The 12,888-nt window shown below is 33.2% G+C and overlaps 1 protein-coding gene and 1 long non-coding RNA gene across 7 annotated transcripts in view; both read left to right on the forward strand.

Annotated features, from left to right (window-relative positions):
* Window positions 1–12,144, forward strand: part of LOC132739939 (trichohyalin-like) — a 28,159-nt gene extending 16,015 nt beyond the window's left edge. For 4 of the 6 annotated variants that reach the window (XM_060727782.1, XM_060727784.1, XM_060727783.1 and 1 more), the window contains 8 exons: window positions 1,539–1,590; window positions 2,087–2,124; window positions 2,678–2,782; window positions 3,323–3,455; window positions 5,440–5,607; window positions 6,265–6,545; window positions 8,962–9,147; window positions 10,899–12,144. In XM_060727782.1, the coding sequence (XP_060583765.1) occupies window positions 1,539–1,590; window positions 2,087–2,124; window positions 2,678–2,782; window positions 3,323–3,455; window positions 5,440–5,607; window positions 6,265–6,545; window positions 8,962–9,147; window positions 10,899–11,090 (1,155 nt within the window). In that variant the 3' untranslated portion in view covers window positions 11,091–12,144. Of the gene's footprint in view, window positions 1–1,538; window positions 1,591–2,086; window positions 2,125–2,677; window positions 2,783–3,322; window positions 3,456–5,439; window positions 5,608–6,264; window positions 6,546–8,961; window positions 9,148–9,861; window positions 9,962–10,898 lie in introns of all 6 variants that reach the window. The other 2 variants (XM_060727786.1, XM_060727787.1) reach the window with 2 other exon arrangements.
* On the forward strand, window positions 3,787–4,966 carry LOC132739940 (uncharacterized). The gene is made up of 2 exons (XR_009627077.1): window positions 3,787–3,984; window positions 4,426–4,966. It is a non-coding gene; the product is annotated as an uncharacterized LOC132739940 (long non-coding RNA).
* Window positions 12,145–12,888: the final 744 nt, after the last annotated feature.

Raw genomic sequence — 12,888 nt, forward strand, 5'->3', positions numbered from 1 at the left:
GAACTCCAAGTACAATGTCAGATAACACTGCTGAAATAAGATCAGAACCAGATGCTGTAATTGCCACAGCCCCTGATAATGGAAAGCCTACATATAACTTGACCAACACTGCAACTCATGTGACTAATGTGGTTGTATCAGTGAATGGAGTGAACAAAAGTCAGGCATCAACAGAGACAGATGTAGTAGATAAAGTTAAAGAAGAAGCTAGTGATGTTTGTAATGAGGAAATGTCTGGCTCTAATATTGATGATATGGTAGATCTCAGGGGCACTGTACAAATTTTAAGATTTTTATGTTGTTTTTGATATTGTGACCATTCACTTGATCAAAAATGTGAAGATAAAAATCAAATAATAAAGCACATTGGCATGAAAAACAACAGAACAGATTATAACTTTATAATACAGTGAAACAAAGTGATATATTAGTTTGTCAGAAAGATCAAGTGATGAGATATATAAAGTATGTAAACATTTTTATTGTGAGCTCTGAGTTGACTTTGATATAATATGATCACACAGAGGTTTTACTCTGCTTTTCTTCTTCTCTAGTGTGAGCATGTTGTTTTTGTTTTGTTTTTTGTTGTTGCTGTACTTTTGCAGTGTTTAGTGATTGATTTTAATAATATTGTTCAATTTTTATATGCAGCATTTATTTTTCCTCTTGTCATATACAGCATCAAGATAAACAAGGGACAAAATTTTATAAATTTGTATGAAAAAAGATAAGTATTGAAATTCAAGTTAAGAGAATATTTTTTGTGTATGCTTTATAGTTTTATTTTTATTCATAAGTGTTTATTTCTTTCCGAAATATTAAAAAGGAAATTTTGAATATACATGTGTGTACAATGTTTAACCATATGAGTGTGTTTTTTTTTCAGATCTATATTAGGTAAAGGTATATAATATGAAATGAATGTATTTTACTATGTATTTATGATAATGATCATGTTAAAAACCTGTACTTTGTAGCAGCAGGAGATGGAGGAAATGATGTTATAACATGTGTGTGTGTCCACTTGTCCATGGATTTTTTCCACAATTTCGAGAACATGACCCATACCCATGGAAATGGAAATTTCGGCGAAGTTTTGATAAAAATTGGGCGTAAATGCATGACTGGAATTTTGCAGTGATTAAATGAATGCAAACAATCACTGTCAAGGGTGGTATCTTAAAACATTTTAGCACTATTACAGTGATGAAGCTCTTATTTTCAAAGCTTTAGAATTCTTTATTCAATATTTTTATTTTGTAACTTTCATTTGGGAATATTTTCCTGTGGATTGGGAAAATAATATACTAATTTCAATTGGGAATATGACCCAATAACGGTTACAAAATAAGCCAAAAAAATCTCTGATGTCATCAGCATTTTACAGGAGGTCCTTATAGGACATGATAGAGGGTTAGTTAATGTTATACTAGTAAATGATTTTACAGGAATATAACAGGTGTAGTTTATGAAGGAAATAGTATGATATGTATGAATTGTATTATATGGTTAACATATATATAACCAATACATTACAGGAGCTTCAGAGGCATGACGATGAGGCAAGAAGAAGAATGATGGAGGAAGAAGGTAAGAACTCTTATATCTCAGCTGGATGTATACTAGCTCAGCTTAATGTATGGATAAGGTTTAGGATTAATATCTCATCTGGAGGTATGGCCAAAGTTCAGGATTGATATCTCAGCTTGATGTATAGTCAGGGTTTGGATTTATACCTCAGCTTGATATATGGCCATAGTTTACGATTAAATGAAAGATTTATAGCTCAATATGTACCCAGTTTTAGGATTTACATCTCCACTGGATATATAGCCAAGGTTTAGTATTTATAATACAGCTGGATATATAGCCATGGTTTCAGATGTTGTATTTCTGTTGGCTGTATGTCCCGACTTTGATTTGTATCTCATTTGGCTAATAGCCAGGGTTTTATATAGCATGTTATGAAAGCTGGCTTTAGAATAATTTACCTCTCTTCACTGGATGATTTGATATATTATAGATAGGTAGTATATAAACTGTGATTTGTAGATGAATTTAGCTGATTTATATTTATTTTTTACAGAGGAGCGTAGGAGATTGCAACGCCAGAAAGAAGAAGAGGTACATTATTTGTTTACCATATAGGGAACTGGAAAATTTCTGATCATAACATTTTGAAATAGGTATCTTCGACAAAACTGATATAGCTGCTGGCATAGAATAACTTTCCCACAGCTCATTTTTAACTATATCCTGATAGGAAAGTTAATCAATCGTAGATATCTGTTTCGCTCTGATATAATACATGGAAGTGTCAATTTAAAATTGACAAAAAAACAACAACAAAAAAAAACAAAAAAACAAAAACAAAACAACTAACTGTAGAACTTTTTATTCAAACTCTATTCCGTCCATCCAGGACCTCCCTGCACCTACTCTCAACAAGGGCCATACCAACAATATAGCAGTGAATGAATAAAAGAAAATAAAATGTTTTGCTGAAATATTAAAACCTGATAGTGGAGCAATGAATAATAAAATCAGACAACAGATTATTATCTTTTAAGTTATAAAATACTAAAGGAGCACTTGTTTTTTTTCTGTTTTTGATGATGATTTATCAATTGTTCTTGTTTTTTTTTTTGTTGTATATATATTTTATATTGTTATACAGGAGAGGCTATTGGAGGAGCAGAGGCTGCGTGAGTTGGAGGAGGAAGAGGCACGGAGGAGACAAGATGAGATGGAGAAATACAAAGATGCTGAAAAAATACTTGAGGTAATACACTTGTTAATCAATGTTATCTATAGTACTGTCCTATGAAATAGTGTTCAGTTTGACCATGACTAGCAGATTACTCCTATTGGTTTTGTTAGGTCAAAAGGTCATTGGTAAAGGTCACCAGGGACTTAACCACTAAAAGCACATCCAATCAATAACTTGAGAATGCTTTGGCCTACATTCCTAAGATTTAGTGTGGAGGTTGGTCATTACCATAAGTTGACCCCTATTGATTTTAAGGTCAACATGACCTTCGCCACATAAAGCTTGTGGACCAATTACTAAAGACTGCCTTGGTTTACAGTCCTAAGATTTGGTGTAGATAATGATCATAACAAGAAGAGAACCCCTATTGATTTAGAGGTAATTAGGTCAAAAGGTCAAGGTCACCATTGCTTATTTTGACTATACTTTAAGGTTACTTCTATTTTGACTACCGATATATTTTAAGGACACAATTCTATTTTGACTATATTTTAAAGAAACATTTATTTTGACTATATTTTAAGGAAATATTTATTTTGACAAAATTTTAAGGATACTCATGAGAAAGAAAAAGATCTTGAGGAGCAGTTGCGTATTGTACGTGAGAAACTGAAAGTGGAGACAGATGAAAGGAAGAGGAAAGAATTGGAGGAGGAAGAACAGAGGCTTCTTAAACTGTTATATGGTAATATATCTTATGATATACATTTTCTAATAAAAGTACAATCATTTTTAACTGAAGAAATACATACATTCAGACTGGTTTTTATATTCCACAGGTTCATATGCCTGCTCTTAAGGAAAGTAATTTCTCCAGTTATGCTTAGATTTGTTTTGCACATTTTAAAGAATGCATGTAATGAAAAATGAAAAAGTGTACAATTCTAGTAGATTGTTATTACTCTTATTGATAGTGTATTGATGTAATCATACTCGCAGCACAGTCAACCTTACATGATAGCACACATAATGTTGACTATAAAGTCTATAAACAGCTCATTATTATACTGACTTTTTTATACCCCCGCACAACAAAGTTGTAAGGGGGGTATACTGGAATCAGCTTGTCTGTCCGGCCATCCGGCCGTCCGTCGGTTTTTTCTTGTCCGCCCAATAACTTAAGATATCTTTGACCCTTAGTCTTCATATTTGGCATGGAGGTTAGTCATGATTAGTAGATGACCCCTATTGATTTTGAGGTCACCAGGTCAAAGGTCAAGGTCACAGGGGCCTTGACTTCAAAAAGCTTGTCCGCCCAATAACTTAAGATTCCTTTGACCTACAGTCTTCATATTTGGCATGGAGGTTAGTCATGATTAGTAAATGACCCCTATTGATTTTGAGGTCACCAGGTTAAAGGTCAAGGTCACAGGGGCCTTGACTTCAAAAAGCTTGTCCGCCCAATAACTTAAGATTCCTTTGACCTACAGTCGTCATATGTGGCATGGAGGTTAGTCATGATTAGTAGATGACCTCTATTGATTTTGAGATCACCAGGTTAAAGGTCAAGGTCACAGGGGCCTTGACTTCAAAAAGCTTGTCCGCCCAATAACTTAAGAATCCTTTGACCCATAGTCTTCATATTTGGCATGGAGGTTAGTCATGATTTGTAGATGACCCCTATTAATTTTGAGGTCATCAGGTCAAAGGTCAAGGTCACAGGGACTTTGACTTCAAAAAGTTTGTCTGCCCAATAACTTTAGATTCCTTTGACCCACAGTCTTCATATTTGGCATGGATGTTGATCATGATAAGTAGATGACCCCTTGTGATTTTGAGGTCACTGGATCAAAGGTCAAGGTCATAGGGACTTTGACTTCAAAAAGTTTGTCCACCCATTTACTTAAGATTCCTTTGACCCACAGTCTTCATATTTGGCATGGATGTTGATCATGACTATAAGGTGACCCCTATTGACTTTGAGGTCACTGGGTCAAAGGTCAAGGTCACAGGGACCTTGACAAAAAAAGCTTTTCTTCTCAATTGCTAAAGAATGTCCTGTCCGCAATGTATTGATTTTGACATTTTCACATTTGAAGCTTGTAGAATACATAACTTAGCAATGCACTGGCTTAGTAACCTCAGATTTGGCAGGGAGGTTGTCCTTGAGCTCTAAATGGCCACTGTTGATTCTGACAAAGTGGTATGCGGGGGTATTCACGCCAAGATAGTGGCAGTTCTAGTTTCTTTTTTAAATCCATTCAGTCATCAATAGTGCTGTTGTGTAACATTTGAAAGTTGCTTGTACTTCATGTGTAAAATTAACATTCAGATTTTATAAACATGTAATTTTTGTTTATAATTTGTTCCTATTACTTATATCCAGATATTGATTTAAGAATTCATTTCTAATGTCTTGCATTCATGTTTCTGCAAGTTTAACTTTACTAATGAGTTTAATTAATATGAGATTTTTTTAGAAACAACTTGTGTTCACTTTTTTTATAAATTGCAGGCATGTGTTAAGTCAGTGTGGTCTTACATATTTTTTACTACTCAACTTTCTTATTGAAGTCCTATTATATAACTATGAACAGTTCAAGATTACAAAATTATAGCAGGCTAAGAATTAATTTTAAAAGGACTTACTGATTTATTTTGTATTTAATATCTGAAACACTACAGGTTAAGATATTTAAAGGGACTTGTTGATTTATGTTTTATTTAAGATTTGAAGCACAAGAGGTTAAGATATAACCTGAAGGTAGCTATCAAGGAGAAGGATAAATATAAACTACAGTATTCTATAACTGAGTTTAAAACAGAGAAAGTTGAAGATGTTGACATGGACCTCGAGAAAGCTGAGAAACTCTTGAGAGAGATAACATCTAGAGACAGTGAGTGGGAATATTATCATTTATTACTGTAAACATTATTATAGTCAGTCATTACTGTAAACATTATAATAGTCATTCATTACTGTAAACATTATTATAGTCATTCATTACTGTAAACATCATTCTTACATGTCTTACATTGAGAGATGGTGAGTGGGAACATTATTATAGGTCATTACTGTAAACTTATTCTTTCATGCCTTACATCTAGAGAACATTAATGTCTTGTCTGCTTGCAGTGCGCTTGACATAGTCATCACTTCTGGCGTATAGTTTGGTGTGTGTGTGTCCATCCGTCTGTTGGTACGGATTTGTCTGGTCTATAATTTGCTCTTTCCTTGAAGGATAACAAAATAATTTGGTACAAATGTTCACCATTATGGTGTGGTGTGCTGCACTCAAAACTTAGGTCCCCCTTAAAAAGGTCAAGGTCTTAAATGGGGGTCAGTGCAAAACCCATGTCCGGAGCGTAACTTCCACATGCATTGAGCGATCATTAATGTTGTAAAAATTTTCATACAAGAAATTGTCTTTCTCCATTTAGTATTTAGTACCATTTTATAAAAAGTAAATGCAAAATAGGATTTTTTCATGTAACATAAATCTACATATGTATTTGTACAGTAACAATTATTAACCATACAATTATCATGTCAGATTTGAGGAAAGCTATGTCACGCAGAGAGATAGAAGAGTTAGAGAAGGCCATCAACATTATAAAGAAGAATGGTCTAGAAATACAGCTGGCACGAGAGCTTCGTGACGCTTACGAGATTCTTACACGTCTACGCAAGATTCAGCGTATCCGCTCTGAGATCTTGGAGCTGAAACAGTCAACTGTAGCTGAGATAAGGAGTTACCAGAAACCTCCACCTGTTGTTCATACAGTCATGACTGCTACATTCCTAATACTAGGTCATCAAGAGAAAGAAACAAAGGTAAATAATTGTTACTGGTAGTTATAATGCATATTTTGGATATATTTTATGAGTGTGCCTCTTCCCAAACTGAAATGTTATATTTTGTTAGCTCACCAGAGCCGAAGGCTCAGGGTGAGCTGTTAGTATCAAAGGGGGATGCTCCGGCGTCCATTGTCCGTCGTCATGCGTCAACAATCATCTTCTTCTCTGAAACTACTATGCAGATTTACTTCAAATTTGGTCTGTAGCATCCTTGTGACAGTCACACTTGAATTTGCTCATGTCATTCCAATTGGCCCCTTTTAGGAGTCAGCAGAGCTAAAAATAGAAAAACCTTTACACATCTTCTTCTACAGAACTAATGGATGGATGATCACCAAACTTTGTCTGTAGCATTCTTTGGTAGTCCTTAATCAAGTTTGCTCATATTAATTTGATTGGCCCCTTTTAGGGGTCTCTAGGGCTAAAAATAGAAAAACCTTTAAACATCTTCTTCTACAGAACTAATGGATGGATGATCACCAAACTTTGTCTGTAGCATTGTTGGGTAGTCTTTTATCAAGTTTGCTTATATGAATTTGATTGGCCCCTTTTAGGGGCCGCTAAAGCTAAAAATAGAAAAACCTTTAAACGTCTATTTTTACAGAACTAATAGATGGATGATCACCAAACTTTGTCTTTAGCATTCTTAGGTAGTCTTTTATCAAGTTTGCTAATATTATTTTGATTGGCCCCTTTTAGGGGTCTTTAGTGCTAAAAATAGAAAAACCTTTGAACATCTTCTACAGAACTAATTGATGGATGATCACCAAACTTTGTCTGTAGCATTCTTGGGTAGTGTTTTATCAAGTTTGCTCATATTTATTTGATTAGCCCCTTTTAGGGGCCACTAAAGCTAAAAATAGAAATACCGTAAAATGTCTATTTCTAGAGAACTAATTAATGGATGACCACCAAACTTTGTCTGTAGCATTCTTGGGTAGTCTTTTATCAAGTTTGCTCATATTAATTTGATTGGCCCCTTTTAGGGTTCTCCATAGCTAAAAATAGAAAAACCTTTAGATATCTTCTTCTACAGAACTAATTGATGGATGATCACCAAACTTTGTCTGTAGCATTCTTAGGTAGTCTTTTATAAAGTTTGTACATATGAATTTGATTGGCCCCTTTAAGGGGCCGCTTAAGCTTAAAATAGAAATACCTTTAAATGTCTATTTCTACAGAACTAATGGATGGATGATCACCAAACTTTGTCTGTAGCATTGTTGGGTAGTCTTTTATCAAGTTTGCTTATATTAATTTGATAAGCCCCTTTTAGGGGCCGCTAAAATTAAAAAAAGATATACGTTTAAACGTCTATTGCTACAGAACTAATTGATGGATGATCACCAAACTTTGTCTGTAGCATTCTTGGATAGTCTTTTATCAAGTTCGCTCATATAAATTTGATTAGCCCCTTTAAGGGGCCGGTTAAGCTAAAAATAGAAAAACCTTTAAACATCTTCTACTACAGAACTAATTGATGGATGATCACCAGACTTGTAGCATTTTTGGGTAATCTTTTATCAAGTTTGCTCACGTTTATTTGATTGGCCCCTTTTAGGGGCTGCTAAAGCAAAAAATAGAAAAACCTTTAAACGTCTTCTACTTCAGAACCAATTGATGAATGATCACTAAAATTTGTCTGTAGCATTCTTGGGTACTCTTTTATCAAGTTTGCTTATATTAATTTGATTAGCCCCTTTTAGGGGCCACTAAAGCTAAAAATAGAAAAAACCTTCAAACATCATTTCCTACTGAAATAATTGATAGATGATCACCAAACTTTGTAGCATTCTTAGGTAGTCTTTTATTAAGTTTGCTCATATTAATTTGATAAGCCCCATTTAAGCTAAAGCTTAAATGCCCCAGGTCATGGCATTTCTTCAAATTATTGTTTAAACATTTTCTATGCTCAAATTAAATATTAGAATATATTGACAGTTGTTTCTGGTGAGCGACTCAGGGCCATTATGGCCCTCTTGTTATTTTTGTTCATTCAAACAAATTCAGGCGTCTATTGCTAATGTTCTATTTAAGGGGCTAAGGGGCAAGAGATTCAAACATACGCCTGCTTATATGAATGAAATACAATATTAACCTTTACAAAATACAGTATGTATCCTGTCCCTGCTGAATCTATTTACATGTAATTTTTTTTTCTTATTTGAATTCTGAATGGTCCTTTTTAGTTTTGTGATTTTTGTATCAAAATGCTAACATTTGGTAGCAAACAGTATAGAGCCTGGTTAGAGTACATAGATGTATAGGACGAACTTCAACTATCTCTGTACTGGAGGTATAGGAAAGTTATTATCCTCACTAGCATTCAAATGGTTTATCTTCAGTTAATGCTTCAATCTAATGTATTAAAATGGTTTTTGTTTATTGTCAGGATTGGAAGAATGTTCAAGCACTTGTGGGTAAGACAGGTAAGGAAGGTTTAAAGAGGCGTTGTTTGGAGTGTAATGCAGCTAAGATATCAACTGCTGCAGCATCTCGAGCCAAGGAACTTCTAGATAAACAGGAACTTGATGAAGTGAGAGATGTATCTGCTGGGGCTGCAACTTTCTATGTGTTTGTAAGTCATAGTTTTCTTATAGATTAAAACCAAATAATTTCTATTTAAATTTTAAGATCAGCTCTGAAATGTAAGGGGAGAGCTATTGTACTCACCCATGCATCAGCGTCGCAGTCACACTTTGATTAAGTTTTTCTGTCCAAGTTGGTTTTCCAAACCTGTTGAAGGGAGTGGATTGAAGCTGCCCATACTTGTTTTCTGTGATAGTCTAACATGATGGGTGCAGGCTCCATAACTCTTGAGTTACCTTTTAAGAGTTATGCCCCTTTTGTAAGTGTCAAGCACTGAGATAATCAAATACCCTCCTGTCTTATGGACAACTCTTGTTTTAGTATGTTATTAAATATGAAAAGGTATGGACTTGTTTGTTTGTAGTGAATATTTAAGTATTTATGTTATTTTATAAGTACGTTTAGGTATTTATGTTATTTTATAAGCACATTTAGGTATTTATGTGATTTTTTAATACATTTGAGTATGTGTTTTTATAAGTCCATTTCTGCTGAAATTATGATAGTAATCATTGTCATTACTGAATAAGTGGCTGAAAATTTATACTTCAACCATACTTTAAATGTAATTTAGTACATTTGTTTAAAGTACTTGTGCGTAAGTAGATTTTACACCTTATACTAGAATAAAGTCAGTTTTATTTCACTGTTTATTTGCTTTTTACTACTTTTGATAAACTTAACAACAAAATATTTATACTAGGTTGATACCATTGTGTCAGAGATATTTATGGAGGCCGGATCAGTCTTGGACTGGTTCTAGTACAAACATTTACAGCAGTCAGTAATATAGACACATTAAAGTACAAACAGTAACACAGTCTGTTTGCTGCATGATCATGTGACTAATTATGTGATTTATGTTGCTAGGCATTCCATGCATTCAGAATCCTTTTAATTAAGTTTTTATACGCTGAATTAGATTTTTCCCAAAGGAAATGTTTCAAAAAAAAAAAATCATAGAATGGAAACATAAAGTAGAACATTGTACAGGCTTCAAAATCATTCTTGAAAACAATTTGCTTATATTAGGGGGGAAAAATCTGTAGATTTTTTAATCTGAGTAACAAAACACCCTAATAATGTAGTGAATTGTTTCAAGCCAGTAACTGCTAGTAGAATTTTGAATACAAGGAATGTGAACTTCATGTTGCTTTGATGTTTTTAAATGCAAAATTTGACAGCTTTGTAATGAGTGTTTTGTTGTTTTATGTGATGCTTAAAGTGTGTTTTATTGTTGAGGGATTGCCCTAACATTGTAGTAAATTCTTCTGCATATAAATTGTTTTTAAACTGAACAAAATAAGGAACTGACATATATTTTTGTCCCATACTCTAGTTCTGATTTTTAAACAGCAATCAATCACATTATTGTGGGTTAACATTAAATGAGTGTGTTTTTATGTGTGTGTTTATGAAATTCTTGAATTCTATTCATCACATGTGTTTTTATGCATTTTTTTGTCACACAGATTTTAAGCAATTATGACAATTTGATTTGTTTAAGGTATTAATTATGATAAGTAAAACATTCATTTTACTTTATTGTTTGCAATGCACCCATAGTCAAATAGAAAACTAATTTTAGATCTATAAAGTATATATATGACAGGAGTAAGTGTTTTTAGATATAGATATACATGTAAATACAAAAATATTACCTTCCTCCAATGTTGCCCTAAGTTTTTACCATAATGCATCAAAATATGTATTAAAATTATATTATGATAATACTTGTAGTCTGTTGCAATGGTAGAGGAATGTATTGATCTAGCAGAAAGGGGTCCAATAGAGCAAGAAGATACCGACATTCCTGCAGCCGCAGCCAAACCTAAAATTGATCCAACCAAGATGGTGGTTAGCCGATCCAAACAAATGGTTACAACATCTGGACCTAGAGCCCGCAGTAAAACACCTACCAGGAAGAAATAGAATCAAAAATCTTGTAGATTATGAATGGTGTAACTTTGCAAGAAGGGGAATAACCTTGTACAGAATCAAATTGTTGTAACTACTCAACATTGCTTTTTTTAAAATTTTCATTTGTTTGTTTTTCTTCTATATTTGATTATTTTGTTGTTTTTTATGCCAAGTGTTATTGGTTTATTATTTGTATATTTGTAATATGAACTATCATTTTTAGTGACTTGACAGTCCATCATACTGTTCTATAATGTTTCTCAAATGTTTTATTTTATTCATATGTTTTCTTTATTGATTATGCTTAACCTGTTGCTTTTTCTCTTACAAAAATGTAGATTATTCAACAAACATCTTTGTTTATTATTATTAACAAGTTTTTTATTTGCATTTATTTATTGTAAGATTTACATGACAATCATTTGTGTGTGACTGAAAAACTATATAAATGACACTAAAACCAAATCAAAACATTTATACATGTGTTTTTAGTTTATGACCAAGTTTAAAATTAAATATCCAACAGTAGGCCTATTAGGTTTTATTATTTATTATTAGGTAGACTTTTTATAAATGTACAGAAGAGCTGAAAAACATTCAGTTTTCAAGTCAGAAGATTGTTATGATGGGTTACAAAGATGAAGCATTTAATAATTAATAGTGTCATAGTTTAAGTGAGCCGGGATAAATGCAGTGACCAGTGTCAGAATGATAATTGTGTCTTTTAACAAACATAAAGCTATTATCATTTTGCGTTAACTTAGAACACATTAATTTTGCCTATTTCCTGGTCTATGTTAAAAATTATGTATTTTTTATAATCCTAAAGCAGAAAAAAATGACTATCATCAAATATATATAGACATGTGTCAGTCATATTTAAGAATTGATTTGATTTTGTATTGTATTTACATGTTGTTATTTGTGTGCACTTATATATAATGTATATGCATTTATACATATGCATAAAAGCATTTAATGTTTACTGTACCTGCTGGCAGGAGTCCATGTTATCTTTTTATTTATAATGTACGTAATGAAACAAAATTATTATATTTTTACATAACAGAAGTAAGCTTGAAAAAATAACAAGTTTCTCTAAACATTCTATTGTTTCACCTCTAAGAATGCATAAATTTTTAAATGAAGTCCCAATAGGTTTTGACACATAATACATGTATGTTATATTCTTCTGCAGGCTAGTTGTTGTTTTGTTGTTTTTTTCATCCAAATTCTGTCAACATGCAGTCAACATACAGTCAACTAGGATAATGACCAGATTATTTCAATGAATTTATAGATCTTAATTTGAAAATTATATTGACAATTTATGCCCTCCTGGAAAGGTTTGGTGATGAGGGATCAGGGCACAGATCAATTCTCAAATGCCAATATGTATATCTAATCATTACTACATTAAATATCTAATATGGATTTGTCCATCTATCAATCTGACAAAACAGTTTATTTTAGGGAAAATTAATATAAATACTGACTGAGCGTACAGTGCAGACCATGATAAGTGGTTGATTATGCTCTGCATATTATTGTTTGCACTGGTCGTGTTGTCTGAATTAGTTGCTGGTAGCAGGCTAAGGGCTTATTTAGAGCCGCGTCACGACAAAACCAACATAGTGGGTTTGCGACCAGCATGGATCCAGATCAGCCTGCGCATCCGCCCAATCTGATCAGTATCAATGCTGTTCGCTAACGAACTCTATAACAAGTAGAGAAACTGAAAGCGAACAGCATGGATCCTGATCAGACTGGGCGGATGCGCAGACTGGTCTGGATCCATGTTGGTCGCAAA

This window comes from Ruditapes philippinarum, unplaced genomic scaffold, assembly GCF_026571515.1.
Source record: "Ruditapes philippinarum isolate M1 unplaced genomic scaffold, ASM2657151v2 ctg10209_1_1_1_1, whole genome shotgun sequence".
NCBI lineage: Eukaryota > Metazoa > Mollusca > Bivalvia > Venerida > Veneridae > Ruditapes > Ruditapes philippinarum.